Source organism: Astatotilapia calliptera, chromosome 6 (assembly GCF_900246225.1).
Source record: "Astatotilapia calliptera chromosome 6, fAstCal1.2, whole genome shotgun sequence".
Lineage (NCBI taxonomy): Eukaryota > Metazoa > Chordata > Actinopteri > Cichliformes > Cichlidae > Astatotilapia > Astatotilapia calliptera.
In genome coordinates, this window is record NC_039307.1 from 17,864,423 (window position 1) to 17,888,491 (window position 24,069).

Below are 24,069 nucleotides of genomic sequence, written 5' to 3' on the forward strand. Positions count from 1 at the left end.
TATGTGAATGTGCAGATGCTTTAAGCACTGTTGTGTGATCACTTGATTGCAGTTAACCATATATAATATAATAACTGGGATAGGCTCTGCCCCTTTGTGACCTTGAACTGGATAAGAGGAAGAAAATGGCTATATAGAGGGATGCATGAATTTTGCCAGATCAAGCAATCAGTGATTACAGTTTTGGTGAAGAAATGAAATATTTTTGGATTCTGAACTGACGGTGATAGATCAGGACGGCATTTTTACTTTTTGACATTTAGCTGACAATTTCATTGACAAAATAATCACCAGAATTATAATAATAATGATCAGCTGCAGCCGTAAATACATGACAGACACACAGTTGAAATGCCATTCAACCCAAATGTCTCCTTTGAAGTGAATACATTTCTCACAGGCTCTGTGTTACATAACCTTTTGCAATGACGTCTGGGTGATAATAGAGCTAATAGTGTAGGCCTCTGTTTTTATTGTAGTGCTGCTGAGATGAAAATCATTTGAGAGCTATATTATTGTCAGAGGGTGTGGGAATGAACTCGGAGAAGCATTTTCTCCTGGCAGTAAGTCTGAATAGATGTCAAAACCATTACATCTGACCCCTGACGGTTCGTCATATCCTCACAGTAAATGTTGAGTGGGTGCGGAGCAGCGCTGGTTCCCATTTTATGCCACTTCTGACTCAGTGGAGTTTTCTATTCCTGTCACAACATGTGGGCCTCTGCAGAGTGTGCAGTCTAACATCCATTGTGCAGTGGGTGTCCAGTGAAAGGGTATTATGCAGAAGTAGCTGCTTCTAGTTTAAAATCCCAAGGAATCGATGCGAGCTCATCTTTATCTTTTACTGGGGTGTATTTTGGGGAAAACTTTGAACTGTTAGTCTTTTCAATTATGTCTGTGAATAAAGGTTATTACAATCATTTGTCTGCTGTTTTCTTGGTTAATCTGTTTATTTTTTGGCCTTAAAAATATCTCAGTTTTATGGAGAAGGTCACGTTTTTCTAAAGCCCCATTTAATGTCCTCCAGTGTTGGCGCACAGCTCATAAAGTCTTCTATTTGCTATCTTAGCAGACCAATAAAAGCCTCCGCCTCTTCCCCTCCAACTAAAACACTGATGTGATGAAATAGTTGCAACACCCATCTTCCCACATCAAATCACTTTGCTCTTCTTAGACCAGTCTCCTCAGCTCCCTGCAGTACTGTCGCGGCACAGGGCGTCCAATCTATTAACAAAGCCATTTAACTTTAGGATTTAGCCCCGTCCTCAAGCAGCGGCACAACAGCCAAGAAATATTCCACCATTATCACGCTCCCATGAATCTCCTCCTCGTGTCCTAACACCTCGCGACTCTCTTCGCCGAATCATGTAAATATGGAATAAGGAATAAAAATGCTGAGGAACTTCCAGTCGCCCTGTCTGCCTCCTCCTTGTTGACAAATTTTAAGTTGGGTACCTTAAAATTCCTGGAGTGCTGAGAAAATAACTTGAAATTTGACTCAGTGACTGAAGCAAGCTTCCATCTCTGTCAGACCGTGAACACTGCAACTCAGAAAACAGTATTATTTAAAAAAAAAAAAAAAAAAAAAAACCCCATAGTTACAAGTCCGCAAGAAACAAAACATTTCACAATAATATTTCATCAATTCGAATTTTAAAGTAAAAATCAACTACTTTGATAATTAGGTAATATTTTAAGTTTGTATTTAATTTCATAAAAAAATTACAAAATACTGAGCTTCCAAAATGTTCTGATGTCTTTGAGTTTCAGGAATTGTTAGAAATGACGTTAAAAATTACCTAACATACTAAAACTGATGGACCATATAATATAACCTTAAAACAATAACAGCCAGACTCACCCAAAGACTTGCAAACATATTCATTCTGGTGCTAACGTTATCAAATTTCCCATCAAGCCTTTCGCTCGACAGCCTCTCTCGCTCTCTCTCTGTGCAGGCTTTTTAATTGGCTCGTGCTTGATGACTTAATTGATCACCTTCGCGTTCAGGTGAGGCCCTCTGCGCGCACGCGGGCAAGAAGCGTCCATTCCGGCGATGTCTTGCAAACAGAAAAGAGGAAAAAGTATATTTTTATTTGTGGCAACTGTTTATTTTTACGTGTTTCAGCTGTGTTGTTCAGTAAGTTTAGGACAGTGGGAGGATGGTTTTACAGCTACAGAAGGGGAGAGGATTAAACAGGACAAAACTCCAGCTGGACAGCACACCGGGACAGGATATGGTGATCTGCGCGAATCTAACGAACAGAGACTTCACAAGCTTCAACTTCAGCCTGGATCTGGAGAGCCACACCCACATCTTAGCGCACAAGACCTTAAGAAGTCAGACGTCAAATTTGTGCCCGAGAGTTTGTCTTGGAATATTGGGAATGTTAGCGTGAAACCAAAGTCCTCGACTCCAGAGTCTGTACATGGACATCAAGCAGATTTTACAGGTTAACCTCAAACTCTCATATGTTATTCACAGGTGGTTTATGTGGTGAGTAAAGGCTGGCGTTTATTAAGCCTTTAGTTGCTTCAGTAGGAATTCCTTTGAGTCAGTTTGGGTCGGGTATAGTAAGGATACCCATATAGCTGCAGCACACCTGAAAACTAAACTGTGAGCGACTTGCATTCTGGGAAATGTAGGGCGCAGCCAGCATGAAGGATAAAACAGTCACTTCTGCTTCTGCTACACATTTCTATCATTAACAAACAATACCCAGCACATCTAATGACTGCTATGCCAAACTGGGTGGGTAATTTAAAGACAAGAACTACATCTTTGATGTGTATTTGGCTTTTTAATCCTCTAGGTTTTCAGGGGGAGGTTTTGGGCCTATCCTCTGAGTCCAGTACACATTTTTCTGAGTGGCAGGCTATGAGTCCTCTGGTGGAGTGTGATGATGATGTCATGGTCTTCACTGCCTCCGGTCAAGGATTTACACACCTGTCAGTGGACAGAGGTAAGTTTGTGGTGTTGGAAGACATGTCTTGTGTGTTTTGTTTTGTTTTTTTTTTTGTTTTGGGGTACTTCTTTTTATTTATTTTATTTTATTTTTTTGTGCCATTATACCATTATATTCAGAGGGAGGGCTCACCACATGTGATTTCAATATATAAGAAATTAAAAAAACAAACCCCCCAGTTCTTTACACTTTTTGTTTCTACAGTGGGAACCTCTCCGATCTCGGTGTTTCAGTTGCCTCCATACTGTGGTTACACTCTGAGGACATCGTGGAGTGACCTTGAGATGATGGTGCCATACGACGCCTGTTACATCACCCAGGAGGTACCAGCAGCAGCGTTTGACGCCCATCATCGTCTCTCGTGGTCTGTGTTAACTGCCCCTGACTTTGTCGTGCTGCTTTCTGTCAGAATAACAGTTACATGCTGCCCCTGCTGTGGTGGGGCACCCCGCTGAAGCTCTCCTGCCCAATTCGGATATCCATTCCTACACCCTTGTTCCCTCTTTCACCACCCTCAGTCTTCTGCTCCTCCTTTGGCATGGCAGTGCAGATACATGCACAGGAGAAGGATATACCTGCATTGGGAGTGAAAGGTTTTTTGTTTTGTGTGTGTATTTTATGTAAAGTTAGGAGATAGCTTAATGCTTCTGGTCTTGAAGAATAGTGGAAATTTATGCAATTTTTAAACACTGGTGGTTTTCATTGTCAATTGAGTAAAAAAACAAAAACAAAAGTATGTTCAATGTCTTGCAGTGAATGGAGCTTTGCATCCATTTGTATCTGAACAGTGTGCGTACTATATAGACTCCCAGTCTGAGGAGCATACTTTGTTCATCTACTCCAGTGCTCCTTGTTTCACCAGTAGAGTAAGTTTTCCTATTTTAACTGGATTACCAGACTGTTTGCTTGCAATAATATCTGCAACACTTCTTTTAATTTTTTCCCCCCCCACAGGATGGTCTCCAGCTTGAGCTTGTATTTGGTGATAATGAATACATTCTCTCCTGCCCAGTCACTTCTTGGTTCCCCTATGCACCCTCTACACCTTGGTCTCCACCTTTGTCTCCCGACAACCCTCAGTATCCCAACATCCCAGATCCCGTTGGACCTTCCCCTCCTCCACCTCCAACCCCAGAACACGGAAAATTTCCGGGCTATCCTGACTACAGCTATCCTGGTCTCCAGTTCCCCCAGCTGCCCCAGTTCCTCCAGCTCTACCCTCCTGGGCCACAAGCCAAAGAGCCACCTCAGCCCACCGGTGACAGTCCTCCCGGTTACCAGCCCAATTTTCCTGGGAAGTCACCTTATTCTTTTGGCTCCTTGAAATATCCACCTTCTCACTACCGTTCTCCAGTCATGGTGCTGGCCAGGCCTGATCCCAATCCTCGTCCACTTGAAAATGGACAGTCTCCACATCAAGTGCCTAATTTACCTCCTCAGTATCTATTTGATTACTCCCATATGTCATTCTACTACCCAACAGTGACACCAGCTACAACCACACCACCTCAAACCACCACTACTACTGTTCCTCCACTTACAAAACCAGCCAAACCTCCATCACATCCTCTTTACCCTCAGTACTATCTTCAGATGCCTTACTATCCTGAACCAGTAAACCAGCCACCTGTTCCTCTGCCTCCTGGTCCACAATATCCTCCTCCATCTCAGTCTAAACAGCCTATAGGTCCTCCAGCTTCTTCTTACAGCTCCTATTATGGTTATTGGCCAGTGTCCTACCAAAAACCTTCTGCTGCTCCACTTGACCCTATTAAAACCAGGGGTTACAACTTTCTCTCAAATCTGTTTTACCTACAACCAGCTGAATCTCCAACACCTGCCAATGAGGAACCTCAGAAACCAGTTCCACAAGAGATCTGTCTGCCTTACAGTCACACAATATGTAGCTCTTATCCTTACCATGTTTATCATACTCTCTACCCACCACACTACATTCCACCCCACCCCCCTCTGCCTCGGTATCCAGAGATTCAACCACCTGTGACGACACCAAAGCCTTCCACCACCACTACTACTCCCCCCACCACAAGCTCTACAACCCCAGCTGGGCCCTCTCCATGGACTCCTAATCTCCAGTGTATGACTGGGAGGATGGTTGCTTTCTTGCCTTTTACTCACCCAGACTCTATACAGGTCAAAGGTTGGTGTTTGTCCAAACATAAGAGCTCTTTGTGTTGGCAAGTAGTTAGATAAACAGACTAGCTGTGACACTTTATATTATTTTACTGCCAGCTGCCTCGGTTAAAGAAGAAATCCTTAGTCAGGTATATTTGTGATTTGAGGTGCTGTTGAAGAAATCACAGCAAAATATACTTAATATTTGACATGTATGTTTATTTTATTTTTTAAACCATAACTCTAACTCATAACTAATAAGTATTTAACTAGGTGTCATGTTTGCTGCATTAGACATACAAATTGTGCAATTACTTAAGGGGAAAAAAAACCCAGTGATGTATCCCATGGTGGTGGTCAGAGGGCCCGGTGGCGCCAGTGTCCGGCAGCCTCGCCTCTGTCAGTGCGCCCCAGGGCAGCTGTGGCTACAATGTAGCTTGCCATCGTGTGTGTGTGTGTGACTAAATGTAGTGTAAAGCGCTATACAAATACAGGTCATTTACCATGTAGAAGTCTCAAACTTAGTAAAACTTATGTACCAAAGATGAAACCTACAATGGCTTTAAAGAATTTATTAATTTTTTCCCTCAAAGATTTAGTTTTTTCTAGTGGAAGGTTCGACACAATTTGTCTTCATCACTTTTTGTGGAGGCAGGGGCGCACTGACTCAAGTATAATTTCCTGTGGAAATTAATTTCTAACCAGGCTCTGACCTGTTTAAATGTTTTAACATTTAAACCTTTCAAACACGGTGAAACATTGTTTGTTTAGCTTCCGTATGTTTTTATTGTTGCATTCATAATTAATCAGTTATAGTAAGGTAAGAATTTAGAATCTGACTTTCAGAAAGAACAAGCTGGTTTGTTTATTTTTGTCACCAGAGACATTGGAGAAAACCATGGTTTTAAAATAAGCGTGCATTTACGTCTGAAATAACGTAGCTTTTACCAGATGAGCTTAGAAACACTGTCAGTATGTTTGAATCAGGTTTTACTTTCAAGATGAAAAATGTATGTAATCTGCAGTTATCTAACTAATATTGGTTCCTACTCCAGACCAAACAAACATCTGGACTTTCGTCTCCAGTGTGGCTCCATTCTGTGGGTACATGCTACAGATGACTGAGGGCTTTGGGGTAATTCTCCACTCTCCTCTGCCTGCCTGCCACAGCTACTTACAGGTGGGATCAGTGCGTTTAGTCTGTCATTTTTGTGTTTGTTGTGGGGTTTTTTTTTGCATTGTTGCTTTGTGTGTTTTGTAATGGGAGCATAGCACACTGATTCCCAAAATGCCAACTGTGTGCATTATTGAAAATGTCTAACTTGGAAAATAAGGCAGCCGTTGTATGTCTTTTAATCGCGTAATGTTGCTGATGATGCAATGTCCAACTTCAGGCGTGTAGTCATTGAATTGGAATGAGACGTCAACATCGGTCAGACACAACTTTAGAACCACCTCCTGAAATTTTGTGTAGGTTCAATTTATCCATCAAAGCAGTTCTGACTTGTTATGGCATTGACACCTGACCTCTATCTACTCAGATTGTAATGGTGTTTAGGTGGGTGTTGTCATACTAATGAGCCAAAAGGATGCCAGGTTCCAGCAGGTTAAAGAGAACACAGCATTGTAATGACATGATCAACGATCGATGTTTCCTTCACCTGTCAGTGGTTTTGTTCTTGTGGACGATTGTTTTGGATATGCAGGATAAAATGGCACATGCATTTAAAAACAAGGCAGCTCAAAGGGAATCCTTGAGTACTGTGATACTGAGTGGTATCACAATGACAGACTGACAGGAAAATTATTCAAGTGTTGGTTAAACTGTTAATTTCTGAGTCTGTTGCCTGGTTGCTTTCCATTTTTCTTTTGTCTGTTAAATTTTCATTACTCTATGAATAAATGGATGGGGGGAACAAATGCACAGATGAACTGCAGTCCTCTACAGCAACATGGCAAGATATAAAGCTATTTTGAATTGCTGATGATGGCAGTTTGCACCATTTGTGTTGTCACTACAGCAAGTCCTGCTTGCATATAGAACACAGCCGGGCAGTTCTTCCTAGTCAGCAGCGCATATTTATGATTAATCCCATATGGACTATGCAGCACTGGTTCTGCATGCATCTGTGTTGGGTGGAGTTTTTTTTTTTTAAATTAAATATGTTCTCTGCAACCCAACTGCTGAACTGTTTTGTGACCTCCACTGGCAGACTTTATTTTTGAATACAGGCGCTTGAAACCATGCGTGGTTGCTCTTATTGATTTTGATTTCTCTTGCTGTAGACTCCCACGACCATTTCCTTACCTCTACGGTTTTGGGACTTCTCCATGGCGCAGTACAGGACTGTGGACCTGGAGTGCCCATTTCAAAGCCCCTCTGACAATCTTGCTACAGATGCCCCACTACCCACACCAACCCCACCAAGCACCACCAAGGATGGGATCGGCCCGTCTGCTGTTCCAAAGCCTAAAATCTTCTGCTCTTCTCATGAGATGACTGTGGAGCTCCCCTTTGGTCCCATTTCAGAAATAGTTGTTAAAGGTGTGTGCGTCTGTGTGGTGGTGTATGCGTTCCAGGTGCATATGTTTGCCATCATCTCTGCATGAGTTGACTACTACATGGTTCAGGGGCTTTGGTTTACTGTGAGTGGGAGTGGCAGACTTGGTCTTTTATTTTGACTGGGGAGTGCTTAAACGGAGCCCCTTACGCCTGCTGAGATCTATAATTGTGCCGCTTTAAAGTGCACACAAAAATAACTTGTTGTGCGTTTCCAAATGTATTTTTCAGACATCAAGGGGAACCAGATGAACCTCAAGGATGCCCCAAAGCAATGTGGGTACTCTGCAAGCAAAGGCAAAGATGGCAAAATCCATTTGAATCTACAGTTGCACTCACGCTGCCACATGAGTGTGCAGGCAAGTATTGACTTGGATTTCACACTGAGCATATGACCTTTTTGTATAATTGACTATTTTATGTGCCTATTAACTCTGGTATAAACATTTTTCTCTAAAAGGGTACACTATACATCATCACTGTCATCTACATGACACTAAATGGCAAAAAGGAGTCTCAGTTTTCCTGTCCGGTTACCATCTCGGGGCCCAGGCAAGGTAGATAGACTTAATATTTACTCCTCTGAAAGGCTGTTCAATTTGCCAAAGGTTGTTTTCTCCTGGCCATTCAGAGTTATTTTAACTGTGTGGCTGACATTTGTCGTGCTGTCCCTCAGAGTGCAACCTTCCTCACGAACAGCGTCTCCCCTGTGGATCCAGCTCTCTATCCCAGACACAGTGCCTCTCCATGGGCTGCTGCTTCAACAAGCACCCCCCTGCCTGCTACTACCCCATGGATGGTGAGCTGCAGTCTGCGTCCCCACTGGCTTTTTCACACCACTTAGCTGAGTACATTTGAGATGTTTTGGGTGCAGAAATGTAAGCGCTACAGCTGCTGGATGTGTGAAGAGGGATATTCAGGGCCAGCGCAGCATGATTCAAGCTGGCAGTGACACAAAATGTGAAAAGGGTATAAGATACCTTGGGTCTCATTATCAATTGCCTCCTGAGATTTCTGACCTTTGGTTCATCTGACCTTTACATAACTGTGCATGTGTATCTGTGTTTGTCTTTCTGCATCCCCCTCCAGAGTGCACTATTGACCGCCACTTTGTCTTCTCTGTGCCTGCCTCCATCACGGAGCCCCCTCTTTCCCCTGCCCTGCTTGTCGCTGCCGGCAACTTCACCTGCAGACCTCAGAAAGTGACTTCTGACTACGCCTTGTTTAAGATCCCGATGGATGGCTGTGGGACACGCAGAGTGGTGAGATTTGACCAGTGCACAAATTTACTTCTAATATTTAGTGTTTCCTATAGTTACTAGAGTGCTGATTTAATGAGTCTATAGCTAATTGGGGAAAATAATGAAAAGTCCAGTTGTATTCCATGATTCCTTTGGTTTGCATTAAGAAATTTCTTTTCCCCGTCCTAACAGATGTTGGGGGAAACTGTTGTCTATATGGTAGAAGTCATCAACATGGTTCAGGCAATCAGCCTCAACTATGGCACTATCACAAGAGATTCTCCTGTCAGGTCAGACCCATATTTACCTTTAATATGCCCACAGTGTTCACAGAAAGCTTCGGTCATGTCACTGAAGGATGGAGTGAATAACTCCATGATGGACAGTTTGGTGGATGAATAACATGCAACAAAGATGAAGAAATGACAAATGATTAAACTGTCTAGATATTATTTATCACATCTTCTGTCTTAATTCTCAGGCTGCTGGTGGAGTGCAGGTACATGCCAGGAACAGTTCTGACTGTGAGCTACATAGTTAAAACTCCCACCCTCGGTCCTGAAATTCAGTCCTATGGGGCATTTGGAGTTCAGCTAAGGATTGCTGAAGGTAAATTGTACTAATTTCAAGACAAAATGCTTTTTAATATCAAATAACCATTCAACACTGGTTGGGATGGATTGGAAAAATAATTGAATAACAAACAATTGTTGGGAAATTAAATATTTAGGCAGTGTATGAATATCTTAAACTGCATCCAGTTCAGCTTTGAGATCTTGTGCTTGCTTATGAAAGAGTGAAATGCTATTCCTATATACCTACACGGCAGATGACCAGTACAAAAGGTACTACCCACAATATCACCAGCCCTTGAAGATGATGCTGGGGAAGCCTCTCAATCTGGAAGTGCGGCTCCTCAACTCTCCAGATCCCACTTTAGTTCTGCTGGTACACTTCTGCGTGGCCTACCCCCGCTCTGGAAAAGCTGTGTGGGTGCTGCTGTACAATGGGTAGGTTTAAAAATGTGAAAAGAACATAGGAGGGGAAAAAACTGAGCTCGTAGGAGGAGGAGAGGTCCGTAGGAGTATCAAAACTTTCTTCTCACAAATATTTGATTTTTACATGGAAAGTAAAACGTGTTATCACATTGGCTCTCATCTATTCCACAGATGTCCCAACCCTTTGGACCCAGCACCGCCACAGGCTGTTCCATCGCATCCTCAGCCACTTTCTCCTGATGCTCAGACCCGCCGCTTCACCATCACAACATTCCAGTTCCTTCCTGATGGTGAGTTTAAGGATCTGGATGAAGAGGTAAGCAGGAACACAGCCACTTGAGTTCTGCATATAATGGTTTTGGGCTACTCTATAGGCATGTAAATACTTCTGTAGACATAGGATTGTTTGTTAAATTGGGATATGACTTTTTTTTTTTTTGATGCCATGGCTTTGCAAAAATACACCTCTGTTAGCTCAAAGCTTACAGAGACACAGACCTGCATGTTAAAATCAAACTTGAAATGATAAACATGATTTCATAATGTCCTGTGACATAACAGTTGACATGTATACATGTACAACATTTGTTCTGGATACACTTATTGGGTATAAACTGTTTTAACACATGTTAAAAATTACAAGTGTGACTCCTTGCAAGGAAACTGTAAAGACATGAGGGGTGACTCGGGACTCTTGCACAGTACAGTATCCAGGCTTCCTGTCTTAATTTGGTTAAAATGTGAACAAATGTGTGCTTGTTAGACTCTCTATTAGTGCCAGTTCAGATGAGTTATCTTTTCATCTAGTGGAAACGTGTTGTCTGAAGACGATTTGTGGCTATATCTCTAAATCTCTTAGGCAGCATTCCTAATGAGATGTGGAGGAGCCATTTTGTAAGCTGCAAATTCTGGCCCCATCTCAATTGCCAGCAGCTGTTTGTAATATTACGCTGCACACTCTGGAGACTGGACACAACATTAAATCCTGCTCTACTTTTCTTCCCTCTCAGATCTACTTCATGTGTTCGACTGAAATCTGCTCGCCACGTGATGGTCCTTGTGTTGAAGGATGCTTTGGCCAGTGACGGTGAGGATAATTAGCGCTCTGTCCTCAAATCACCCAGCACACTCTTGTGAACTCGGGTGGATCGCAACAAAACTGCCATGAATGAACTCCTTCACAAGCCGCCTACTCTCCGAGAACAGCCAGAGAGCCAGTAGTAGCTACAGTTCCATATGACAGCAGGACAATGTTTTAGTAATGAGGACAGTTTTGAATTATTAATTCAGACGGAGCCATTTCCTGTTTTTTCAGTTACACCACAGTAAATGCATGAAATTAGCCAAGATGATTGTCTGACTAGTAAAACAGCTGTGTTTACGTCTTGTTTATATACTTCAAAGTTAATTTCTTAACCATTTCTTTGCCCCCCTTTTTTTTTTTTTTTTTTCTTCTTTTTTTTTTTTTTTTTTCTTCTTTCTCCCCTTTTCTTTTTCAGGCCTCAGTCATCACTCATAACTACCAATAAAAGCTCTCAAGTAGCATGTGTGGGTTTTTTTTTTTATTTTATTTTATTTTTTTTATTTTAAACTGACAGCCATTAGCTTTTACAGTAGGAAGTGGCAGTACATCAAAAAAAGTGGGAGGCAACTTTGTGTGGACATGCTATCATTGTGGAGTAGACTGAGCCCATGTGGGCTCAGTCTATGTGCATGTTTAGAGCAGGATGACTGGAGGCTATGCACGAAGAATGAGGTAGAAACCTCAGCATGGACAGAAATGACATGCTTGACCTCATTACACAGTATCCAATTTTATTTATAAAGCACTTTAAAATACCCAGCACAGGAACAAAGTGCTGTACAGAAAAGAAGTTAAAACAATAGAATAACAGAAAAAACCAAAATAAATAAAACACAAAATTAAAACAGCCCTATATTAAAACAAAAACAAGATAAAACGGCATTGAATCAACTAAAATAAAAACCAACATCTCACGGTGTCAAAGGCCAGGGTAAAGAGGTGGGTTTTCAAGAGTGACTTAAAAACGGATAAAGAACTGGCCTGTCTAATCTCTAAAGGAAGCTCGTTCCACAGTTTGAATGTGAATGTTATTCATGATTATTATGCAGCTTCAAGTAGTAATACAACTGTGACTGAACACATTCTACAAAAAAGCCACCATGTATGCCAGGGGAAACCTTCTGATGGCACTTCCCAACTCAATTTGAGTACTTAGTACAACACCCCCCCCCCCTCCCTCCCTGAAAGAGGTGTCACAAATGAGACCCAATGGCAAGAATTGGACTGGCAAAGCCTCCAATCTGGCCCACTGGACAACTTTGGAGAATGTAGTGGTGGACTTCTATTTTGGACAAAGCATTACAGGTTGTTTTTTTTTTTTTTTTTTTTTGTATGTAGACCTTCCCTACACCCTGATAATTTCTTGATTTTTGGTACATTTCTAAGCTAAAAATTGTATGTAAATCTGTCAGCAGAACTCTTCTTCTACTACAGCTGCACTTCTTTATCATGTAGGAAAAACTGAGACATCCTGTTAATTTAAATTATTTTCCTTATACTAACGGTCTTGGAGATTGTATATTTTAGTTTCTGTACACTCAAAGAAAGGGGTGTTTCACTGGTCTGACCCACATAAGATTAGCCTGCAATGTAAATGAGTTTGACATCCCTGGTCTTAACACTTTGTCTAGCATTCACACATGTGCCGATGGATGCATTAGGGCCAGCTTGGTTCAGTAACCTGCTCAGATATACACTGACATGCAGACTAGAGGAGCTGTGGATCAATCCATCATTACCACCTCAGCCACAGATGCTCCAATGTCGCCCCACTAATAAGGGCTGAGCTTCGAGTTTATTTAATAAGGCACAAATCACCTAAAAGACCCTTTTAGGTGCAACTCACAGTAAACCCCTGGCTCTTGGTGTCCTTGGGCAGTTGTCTACTTTACTATTAAGCTTGAATTTTATTATTTTTGCATAGAAACTAACTCTGAGAATCCACATGTGAAAATGATAAATGTAAGGCTGCAGCTGTCTGTGTGGCATAAAGGCTATAAAGCATAAGATCCAAAAACAACCGTTGCATATTCTTAATGATTAAAATGCTAAACCTGTGCATTGCGGTAATGTGCAAGGGAGACTTTATTGTGCAGAAGTCACTCAACTGTGATTATAAGTGTATATCCCGAAATATCCAGTTATCAGAGTTGGGGAGGGAAAACGAGAATGTTTGCAAGGTAGAGTGGGAGGAGTCATGGCTCCTGCAAAAGGTTTTTTTTCCAAAATAAATTAAACTGGGACTATTCAGGTCAAGCGACTGGAGATTGTGCTGAACCAACACATGTAATAAACCTCTGCAAGTCTGCTCTTGTTTGTATTTTAAATCGCTACAACAGTTCCCCTTTGAAGTGCTCCTTTCCCATGGTACCCTTTGACCACTGGGTGTCATCCAAGCAATAAAAATGCCAGAGGAACATAAGGTACTCCATGCTGCATGACTCACAGCTGGGCTTGTGTGAAGACCTTGGCCTGCGTATCGGTTGTGTAATGAGTTAGGCATGAAATCTTCCCGAGCAGCCCACCCCTTTCAATATTCAGCCATGTAATGTGGCCAACATTAAAGAGCAAAAACTTTTATTTTGAAGAACTGCGCACAAACAAAAATGTGAATAGTAAAAGCAGCTTACAGTTACAGTTTTATTTTTTGGGGAGAGGGGTTGAATTGTAGTGCGTGTCGCCCCTTCTCTCTCTCACACACACACCTCCCCCTCGGTGAAATGTATGGAAGCACTGCGGCACACTGCGTGTATTTTGTAGGCTGCATGGCTGCCTGGCTCTGCGTTCAAAGGCAAGAGCGGAAGATAGGAGGAGGGGAATGACTACACCAAGAGAGTAGGAGGAGGGTGGAAAGGAGGGAGGGAGGACAGTTTCCTTTCTGTAACACACACGCTACATGAACACACCGGGAAAGCGGAGAGCGGAAAGAAAATAATAAGCGAGAGAAAGAGAGGGAGAAGGAAACGCTGCAGCCCCGGCGTCCGTCCGTCCGCCTGTCCGTCCTTCGGTTGGTTGGTTGGCTTTATTGTTTTTGTTTTTTTTGGGGGGAGGGAAGAAGCCGTCTTTTCTTTAAGCGCAGACTTGCGGACTAACATGGGAAGAGAGAGCTCCTGAGGAGGATTGACTTTCAGTGAACCTCTGCTCTGTGGTAAAAGTCTGTGGCTAACAGGGAGGAAAAAGGGCGACGGGGAAGACATGTTGAGGGTTTTTTTCATCTTGAGGTTGCGGTAGGGTATTGATGTTGTGCTCTTAAAAAACACACAGCTCTCCTGGAGTGGGGTTAAAAAAGAGAGAGAGAAAGAGAGGGGGGAGCAAATGGAAACTAGGCAGTAGGCTAAGCTCAGGAGCCATTGTTTTGATCGGTGTTTGTTTAATTGGCTTGTTATGATCTGAAATAACGTAGGCCTCTTAGGCATCCCCGCAGTAAATACATACACGGTCAGCAGACAGGGGCTACACAGCTGCAAATTAGCCCGACAGAGCTGCTCGCATTACAGGGGACTCTGTTATGAAATAACAGGGAAAACGGTGCTTGTGTGAGATTTCCTTTTATATATATATTTTTTTTTTTTCAAGTGACATTTTTTAAGCCAGGCAGCCAAAACATTTCCAGATACATCAACTCACTGGGGGGGAATCATACAAAGGCCCAAAATACAGTGAAAGCTACTTGGATTATTAAAAGACTGTTTTAATCCCTCCGACGATTTAAGCACAGAGGTGCACTAGATTAGGTTATTTTAGCCCCGTTTAGCTGAAGAGAGGGAACAAAAGATTTTTAAATGTTAATGTCGACCGACGTTGCATCCATCATGCTGCCTGTATCCCGGGGTCTCATAGACCGGGATAGAGAGCTGGACCCCATGGCCGGGGTGCATCCCAACCCCGGTGGCGCTCCTGCAGCTGTTCGCGGCATGAAGCGAGGAGACCCGGAGCCCGACGGACAGACAGCGGCGGCTCTGGTGGACTCGACCGGCGCTGAGTGCAAGCGTCCCCGCATCGACGGCACAGGAGGAATGGGCGAGGTTGGTCAGGTACAGAGAGGATTGTTTTTTGTTTTTTTCTTTTTTTTCTTTTTCCTAATACAATAAGGCAAAGACGGCTAAACGCAATCGTGGTGCAAGGCCAGGTTTCTCTTAATAATTTGGCCTATGCTGTTAATGTAATCTCACGATTTACCGGTGTTTCAGATGCGTGATCAGTGTGATAGTTGCGGATAGTTTAGAGCTGTAGCGGAGGGCCCAGCACACAGGCCTGTGACTGCTCATCCCATTACCAGCTGTGCAGGAAATGCCACCACAGCTGTAGATGACTCTACATGCTGTTTGAAGATGGAGCTGGATTAGTAACAAAGTAACTCACTGCGTTAACTGGACTGTTATAGATGCTACGGTGAAGCTCAGACAGTTAATTTAAAGGGGAATAGCAGTAATCCGGTTTGTATTGGCCTGGTTCATAGTTAACTGGTTAGTTATTCGAAAACCTGTCCAAAGATCATCTATGAAAACCCAGACAGCCCTGGCTGAGGGTGAAGAATGTAAACACATCCAGCATTTTACTACACCAAACACGAAAGAAAACATTCCTATGTGGCATAAGTGTGTACAACATTTGCTTTACAACGAGTCAGTGTCCATATCTGACTGTTTGACCTTTTTTTGGTGGGGGGGCAGACTGCAGGCTATCTAGAGTAAACAATGATCATTTTACCAAGGAGCCTAAACCTCATCAGTCCAATTGCCTGGATCCTAACACCCCTGCTTTTATGAGCACCACTGCTAAACTGGACTAGCAGTCAGCATAATCAGTTTGTTGTTGTTTTTTCCCCCCTTTCCCTCATTGATCCCAAAATGGTCAAATATTGTTATTAATAGAGCGTCACATGAGGACCCGAAGATGCTCTGGATAACATTAAAGTGGATTATGTAGGGTGAAGTACTCCAGTGGAAGACAGAAAGCTATTTCTCCATCGCTGAAAGCTCCAGTAATGGAGGTGAAGTGGCTTGTTTGCTCCAGTTTGGAAAACTAAATGGCTGGCTTTAACGTCGTCCTGCTGTCAGTCGAGGGAGTGCTGACAGACACGGCTAGAAATGTAATGCACTTAAAAACAGATGTGCAGGGAAAAGAGTGTGTGTGTGTGAGAGAGAGTCGGAGAGAAGAGCACGGATCAATAGCTTCAGCCCCTAAAACGTATTGAACGTGAACTGGCTGGACAGTCCGGAAATTAGAGTAGGAGAACCCCCTCCTTCCCTAGATGGTGCAGGAACAGATTTGCCCTATCACTGGCAGCAAAGAGGCTTTGTTTCCAGCTAATGGGATCACATCTCAAACTGGAGGGGGCATTATAACCGCACTGATCCCTGAGATCCTTATTTAAGGCCCTGGATTCTATGGGATGCCGTCACACAGATATTGGTGAAAACCAGATGAAGCTTATATACTGTAGTCCATTGTGTAATGCTCCTATTAGTGCACTAGCGAGTTATTAAAAACATCTTCCAGCCCTATATTTTTATATAGCAAGTGAATTTCTCTTCTAATGCTGTCATTGCAGGTCTGATGAAGTCAAACAAATAAAGGGCAGCCGTTAGATTCATTTCCAACTCCACGTTAAGTGTCCTAAAATAATCCTTCTTTGGACCTTTGTCTAGCTCAGGGGTCAGCAACCTTTAACACCCAAAGAGCCATTTGGAGCCGGTTTCCACGCAAAAGAAAACACTGGGAGCCGCAAATACTTTTTGACATCTAAAATCAAGATAACACTGTATATATTGTTTTTTACCTTTATGCTTTGTGTGAACAACTAAGGTGTGTTGCTTATGAAATCCATGAAGTGCTACAGAGAAAATTACATTTTGTTTATGTAATTAACACATTTTGAACTCTTAAAGAAATATAACAAAAGGAAAGACACCCAGCTGAACTAAAATGATCCAGCAAACAAAAACTGTTGTGAGCCGCCACCCTTATATCGCCTTTGGGATTTTGGAGCACTATGCTGCTGAAAAAAGAAAAATAGATATTTGCAAAATTCTGCCTAAATATGTATTTTACCTGGTTAATGTGTATGACGGGGCGTGGTCTAGGAGGACGTACCTGAGCGGCACCCGCAATCGCGCCTCGCCGCCTTAACCTCTGTGCCGTCTATGCTGTTGTTGGTATGTGTCGGGTTGTGAGCTGAAAAGCTACAGCCGGCTGTATGCGTACAGCAACCGTGTGTGAGAAGTGGTCAATAAAGATATGCTGAACATATGTTTGTTTACAAAGGGACTTCTGCTCCCGAACCTCTGCGCACAGCGTCTGCAAATCGGGGCTGTACGAAGTCACGTCATCTTTACGCAGGGCTGTAAGGTGTCATCTGTGAGGCGTGAGCGGTGTTTGTTTTTAACATAGCTCACGATTGAGAATAGCTGCTGTCATAATGTGGATCCGAAGATCCATAATTAGCCTACCTGGGGTTGAAAGTCTCGATAAATGCACGGCGTTTCGGCGGGTTAACCGGCTTCCGCGCTTATTTTGAGCCATGGAAAAAATAATAGAATATAATTTTATTTTTATATTTCAATATCACAATAATCTTCCAATTTAGAACTACAAATTAAAAAAGATCTAACATAAATAAAATACACTTCAGCTAAATACTTCAAATTTATTTTCCCAAACCACGCGGAGCCGCACTATACAGACTAAAGAGCCGCATGCGGCTCCGGAGCTGCAGGTTGCCGAGCCCTGGTCTAGCTCATCACTTCATGCTGTGAATCGAGCTGGTTTAATTCCTCTGCATTTAAGGTCACATTTCTTTTAGACTGGATTGGCGGCCCCTCTTAAATAAAAAAAGTGGGCGGAGCTTCTGTACTCTCACAGCAAGAGCTGAGATGGCAGTTTTCGAGATATCCCCTGTCATTGACATCACACAGACCCAAACGTAAAAAATGAAAAAAAAAAAGCAGTCTGAAACTAGAGCACCGAGCTTCAATATTAGAAATTTTGAGTGTTAAATATGATAGCACACCACTGTGACACTGTACATATGACAGAAAATAAGAAAAAGCATACGTGGTCCTTAAGTTTAATATTCATACATTCTGTACGTGCAGTTTCACCACTTTTCTATGTTTTCTCATTAAACATGTGCAGTCTGAACGTTTGAAGACATGAAATGTGACCATAAACTTTCTTTCTGACATTTTGCAGACTATAAAAATTAACCAGTAAATAATGTCATTAAAAAAAGTAAAAGGCAGAAAATTCATCCATAGATTTATATTATTACTCCAAAATCTCCACTGGGTTTAAATTTTTACCGTTGGCCTTTTAGGGAAAACAAAAAATAACAACCCTCATCTGTACAGACCATTTTTCCACTGTGCTTTGTGCCACATGCTTAACGAATTACCCCCCTCCCCCCAGACTCAGTGTGTGTATGTAAAACACTGACGTATTTTTATACCTCTTACCCGCTGACACCATTAAGGTTTCAGAAGCAAACTGGGGTGGGTGACGTTCAGTTTTCCTTAGTTCCTTAAATCGGGACGCTTGACTTTCCAAGAAACGTCTATAAAATCACAGAGAAGGCCATCTGTAAAGCTAATCTTCAGGAGGAGGGTAAATACTGGAAAATGTTACAGCATCTGGTACCCTGGCTCCTGCAAAGCACGCTGTCTCCCTTCCTTATTTTTTTTTTCCATTCTTGATTTTTAAAAAAAGTCTTTATTGCTGACGACACGGCAAGAGTTGAACTCTGACCTGTGAAGCCAGCAGAACAGGGGTGTGGTTGCGGTAGAGAGAGAAAGTAATTTATACCGCTGTGGCCTAATAATGGGATCTTTCCCGTTTGGTTATTGACACTGCTGTTTTTCTCATTAGGCTCTGATGTCATCACAGTGGAGTGGGAGGAAGTGCTCTGTTGAGTCAAAGCTACAAAGTAGCTACAGAGCAGCAGTGCGTTTATAAATCGGTGCAGCAAGCAGTGAATGACTGAATGCTCAGCTAACGAGGGCAAATAAAGCCAGTGAAAGGAAGAAAAAAAAGAAAAAGGGAAGAAGAAGCTGAGTGCTTTCAGCAGTATGAGTTCAGAGAAATTAGCTACTGATTTCCTGCCTCTGCCGTTGCCCTTCTCCGATTTTAAATGAGCGTGCTGCTCTCCCCGCCAACCCAACAACACACAATCAGTCTGTATTGCATTCCAGTGCAGCACCGGGGAAGTCCTGCATTTTTCAGGGTGACAGAGGATTCATAACGGCACCCTGCATCTTCAGCTCTGGTCAGATTTTGGGAATTGTCGAGAGTAGCTTGTCGGCTTCAATATCCATCTGGCCTGCTGCTGAGCGGCCCGTGTTTTGTTGTCACTCTGCGTAGGAACCGGGGCTCTCTCTAACCTAATAAGGTCCTGCCTGGGGCGACAGCGCTGAGGACAAATGACTTGACTAGGACGTTAATGTAGGTGGATCACCCTGCTGTACTTTCATCTCAGCCCCTGCACTGAAATGGTATGAAAATGTCAGCAAGAAAAATGTTCTCTTGCAGCCGGTGGAGAATATTTGTTTAGTTTTTGGGACCCTGATTTTCTGTGATGAATTGCAAGGAGAAATCTCTCGACTGATTCATGTTGAAGACCGGCGGTGTTTTGAGACTTGGCTTTGGGGGGGAAATTTGATGTTGCTACAGTGTACTTATCCTTATATTAACTTCGGTCTGGAGACTTTACAGCATTTCTAGTGTTGATGGTGTGTAACAGTGTATCAGTTCATGCTTATTTGAAAGGTAGACATCAGTCTCAGTGTTCGAGAATTTCCCAAAACGGAGCTATTATTGCCTTGTATTACCCAGTTTTTGCATAATATAATATCTTGGGGTGATTTTTAACCATAGTACTAAAAAGTTATTCTTTTGAGCTACCAAATTGTGCGGTTAGGGGATTTACCAGGATTTCTGGCTTTGGATGGGGTGTAGTGTTATACTGATGTTTATTTAAACATTGCTCTTCAATCTCTATTTGCAAACTGCACAAAACGGTGCTATTATGGTCTTTCTCCCCTATTAATAAATCATTATATATAAGTGTATAGTGTATAGTAGGGCTGAACGATATATCGCATTTGCGATAATATCGCGACATGATCAAGTGCAATTTTCTAACCGCAAAGGCTGCGATTATACTGCGATTATAAGGCTGTCCAAATTACTACCATATCCCAGAATTCATAGCGCGGCCCAGCCAAACTCCAGTTTCCAGCAATGGCGGCCGCTACTAAGTTTTAAAATTACTCATACTAATCTTTCTGGGTCACAAAATAAACTTTTAACATATTTTCAGGCGAGAAAGTAGTTGTGTAAACATCAAATATCTGCTCGGTTTATCAAGATATCCCATATTTGCAAAAGTGCTTCGACGTTTTCAGAGGCGTCTGCTACCCACCAGCTCGACAGCTAGCCGGGAGCTCGAGGGTTACTGATGCGGCCGAGAACGGCACAACTCCCGGCACATCATTTTCAGATCACCGCGGAGTTTCGCTGCTCGGGTTAAACGTAATATATAAGTCACTTAGACAACCTAAAAATGTTATTGTTGGGCTTTTTTCAGTGTTTTGTTTGTTCGTGAGTAAATCGGTTTGGCTGAGATTAAAGTTATTAGATTAGATAAAATAAAACTTTATTAATCCCCCGGGTGGGTTCCTCCTTGGTTTTCACACAGCTGACTAAACGTCAAACAGAAAACTTATTAAACAGAAGTATGAGACAGTCGAGAATTTACACCAGTGTCTGGTTATATTTTAGATAGCAAGAAGCAGACGGCCGAGTTTATTAAACTCCACTGAGACAGCGGTGACGCTAATCAGAACTAGCCTTCTGATTGGCTAATCAGAAGGCTAGATCGTCCAATTTCACGCCTTTAAATTTTAAAGGCGTGTTTGTGTGTGTGTTTATACAATTGCTATTATGTTTGCACTTTATGTGTAATGTTACTGACTGCAGAGATCAGTAAGATGTGTGTATTTTTTATTTATTAGTTTTATTTATTTAATATTATTTTTTAATTGAATGACTGTCCAGTAGTTCACAGATGTCGAAAAACTGAGTGTGGTAAAGCCACTGATTTTTTTTTATGTATATTTCTGCAATCTGCACATTGTACTGACTTTCATTTTAATGTTTACACCAGGGTTCCTTGTCAGCACTTTATGCTCAGATGTTTGTAAGCTAAAAATAAACTATTGTGTATGTTCAAATATACTGTTGTGATTGAAGAAGTTAAATAAAAATGTCAGTCATCAATTCATGCATCACCTCATGTCATCATAACAGAGGTCTGTCTTCCAGGAAAGAACAGTTTAAAATTAATGTAATATAGTATTGGCCATACTATATGATGTATTGCTTGTCTTTGTTTAATAATACAGAAGACAAAGACCTTAAAAAATAATCGCATATCGCATCGCAATCGCAATATTGGGGCAAAAAATCGCAATTAGATTATTTTCCATAATCGTTCAGCCCTAGTGTATAGTATGAATATTAATGACTTTCAACCACCAATAATAAAATGTTTAGTGTTAGATAATAAATTGTGATTCTCTGAGTAGCTAGAAACAGTATCATTTCTTTAATAAAATAAGTTATTACGTCTTAAATCCAGCATGCAGATTGTTACTGGGTCTTCTCTCAGTTCCTGTTAGTTAAAGTGAAGAAGATTGAATCACCTTTACCTGAATAAATGAATACTGCTTTAGCCAAAAGAGAAAAAAAAAAGTAGGTGAAGCAGATTTATGAAACCGTTTTCTCTTTTCTTCTTGTCTCCATATTTTTCCTCCTAACTGCTTTGATCTTTTGCTCATACCGAGGCTGCTGGCTCGTGGCTAGCTCTGACTTCTGGATAGCTTTAGCTTTAGCCACTTTCCCTTTGCTAGCTTCTTTAAAATGTCCATTTTCAGTTGAGTGAGGGTGATTTATGACCCCGATTAGGTTTGTTGCTACGAACAAATCTATTCAGACTTGCCAAAGTAAGCCGTAGCTTTTCTTCTGGTTTGCTTTGGCAAACTTTGTGTCTTTGCTTACAGTAAGGAGCTTCAACACTAATGATATTTTGGCATGTGAATGTGAGTTTACGTTTGACTTTTTCCCTGCCCCGCAGTGTGTGTGTTGTGCGTGCATGAAACGGACCAGCTTGTAATCAGACAAATGTGAGGCTGACCGGCCGGTCACCGGTCAAAGCCAGGAGCGCTGGATATCAGCCGATTCCGCTCCCTGGCTGGTTGATCCGCGCATCTCTAGTTTGATTTTTAATTTTTTTTATTGGTACACTTGGTAAATTAATTGGGAAACCATTTGAGCATTACATCTGGGGCATAGGGCTGAAAAATGTGATGATTTTTTTGTAGTTTTTGTGTAATATTTCTTAAATACAGTACATAAAAGAGATGATGTATGGGTCCAGTTATTGCTACTCAGTCTTCCCATCAGGCTCCACCCTTTTACAGGAGTTTAACTGCCTTTTAGAGTGAAGTCTGACATATTAAATGTAAAAATGGGGCCAGCAGCCACAATGTCATCAACATTGGTTCCAAAAATCCAATACTGGTCTCTGGTTTCACTGGAATGAAGGGATAATGCAGATTAATCATTATGGGCAATTATGTGGTGCCGTAAATAATTACATACAAATGTTAATTCTCTCTCTATCAGATCTGAAATAAATTGGGGGATCCAAATCACAATTGTGTTCAGCGGTTTCATTATGTAGCATGTGATCCAGCAGCTGATGCTGCTTCATGATTATCTTCATGCCAGAAGGGTCGAAGCAGCCTCCAAAACCCCCCCAGTGACTCCAACCAGCGTACCCTCAAAGAAGCACGTGTAGGTTTACTGTGTGAGGTATACCGAGGGGAAAATAAACTTTAGATCTTCTGGCCAACAGTTTGGAGGCTTAGCACATAAGTGCTTTGTGGAAGAAGTGGATTCACATCCTCTCGAGTGTATGCAGTGCCCTGCTTTGCAGTTAGGTAGGATGACTCTCAGAGTAGTGAAATGTAGTTCCTATTTTCCTCCTCCTCATCAGAACAGTAGCGGTCCCAAGGCGCGATAGGAATAGACACGAGTCTTGTGACCAAATTAGACATCCCACACGTGCTAAACAATCACACACACACCTACCCCACCTGTATTTATTTTTTTTGAAGAGCGGTATCAGGGTTCATGTGTACAGTGGGATACTTCTGCTGAGTGAAGGAGAAACCTGGAGGTAACTGTGCCTCTCATCCTGTGCTTCCTTTCAGATTTAATTATTACAGGACTGCTCCCGTCTCCCCTCCACCTCCTGCAAGCTGGTCTCTCTCCCCTCTCCTCCTCCCCATCTTTGCCATCTGTTGACTTCAGGTCATTTTGCTACTTTCTCGTGATTGCTCACCCGGTCTTCCCCTGCAGTTTCTTCTGTTGTTTTAGCCCCCTCCCCAGGAAAAAAGTCATTACCATCCCCGGAACGAGTCAGCGCGCCTTTATTGACTACCTGAAGTACAGAGTTTTCTATTTTCTCATGTTCGGTGCAAGTGGCCGCGGTGTTGAGTGACACTGAGATACACTCATCCTGAGCTGACTCCAGTGCACTGCCCCCCTCCCCCGCTCATCCCGCTGAGTTGCTTAAGGAAATTAAGCACATGACTCCACTCGTGTATGAGTCATTGTCTTTGCTCCCTCCATTCCCCCCCCCCCCCCCCACTTTTTTCTTTGCTGCCCATTTCCTGTTGAATTTCCAGTCCTTCCCTATTTTCCTGCTCATATGTTTCCAGATGTTTGCCTGTGAGAGCGCCGCCCTCACTGTGACGCAGCGTGCCCGTTCCATGAATCTCGTGCGCCCCCATACCTTCAGTGTTTTTTTTTTATTTTTTTGTGTTTAGAGTTTGGCCTCACCGTAAAGTAAGGTTCATACTTTATTCATGTTATTCAAGCCTCTAAGAGGTGATTCATTATTTAGAGCTTCTACCTCCCAAAGCCAGTTCACTAAGTACATTTTTGGCTCTGAGATAGACTCGCGCAAGCTGCATTTTTCAATCACGAAGACGCTTCCTGCTCCCTCCTCCTCAACCGAGCC

General features: G+C 42.3%; 2 protein-coding genes across 7 annotated transcripts in view; both read left to right on the plus strand.

The window, feature by feature from the left end:
• Positions 1-1,976: 1,976 nt before the first annotated feature.
• LOC113024085 (uncharacterized) lies at positions 1,977-11,446 on the plus strand. Its single transcript, XM_026170726.1, has 18 exons — positions 1,977-2,453; positions 2,814-2,963; positions 3,171-3,289; positions 3,376-3,559; positions 3,720-3,832; positions 3,921-5,127; positions 6,158-6,282; positions 7,389-7,647; positions 7,894-8,021; positions 8,123-8,219; positions 8,339-8,461; positions 8,752-8,924; positions 9,096-9,193; positions 9,385-9,512; positions 9,733-9,913; positions 10,073-10,217; positions 10,912-10,988; positions 11,401-11,446. Exons 1-17 carry the CDS (start codon positions 2,057-2,059, stop codon positions 10,984-10,986), a joined length of 3,702 nt encoding a protein of 1,233 aa, XP_026026511.1. The 5' UTR covers positions 1,977-2,056; the 3' UTR covers positions 10,987-10,988; positions 11,401-11,446.
• A 2,359-nt stretch (positions 11,447-13,805) lies between these two features.
• The window catches only part of rbfox2 (RNA binding fox-1 homolog 2), a 40,861-nt gene continuing 30,597 nt past the window's right edge, over positions 13,806-24,069 (plus strand). For 2 of the 6 annotated variants that reach the window (XM_026170738.1, XM_026170737.1), the window contains exon 1: positions 13,827-15,019. In XM_026170738.1, coding sequence (XP_026026523.1) covers positions 14,768-15,019 — 252 coding nt within the window. In that variant the 5' untranslated portion in view covers positions 13,827-14,767. Of the gene's footprint in view, positions 15,020-24,069 lie in introns of all 6 variants that reach the window. The other 4 variants (XM_026170733.1, XM_026170735.1, XM_026170740.1 and 1 more) reach the window with 3 other exon arrangements.

Coding starts and splice junctions, on each gene's coding strand:
- LOC113024085 (XM_026170726.1), top strand. CDS start 2,057: ATGTCTTGCAAACAGAAAAGAGGAAAAAGTATATTTTTATTTGTGGCA. Junction 3,560..3,719: donor ACCTGCATTGGGAGTGAAAG/GTTTTTTGTTTT, acceptor AATGTCTTGCAG/TGAATGGAGCTTTGCATCCA. Junction 8,220..8,338: donor CATCTCGGGGCCCAGGCAAG/GTAGATAGACTT, acceptor GCTGTCCCTCAG/AGTGCAACCTTCCTCACGAA.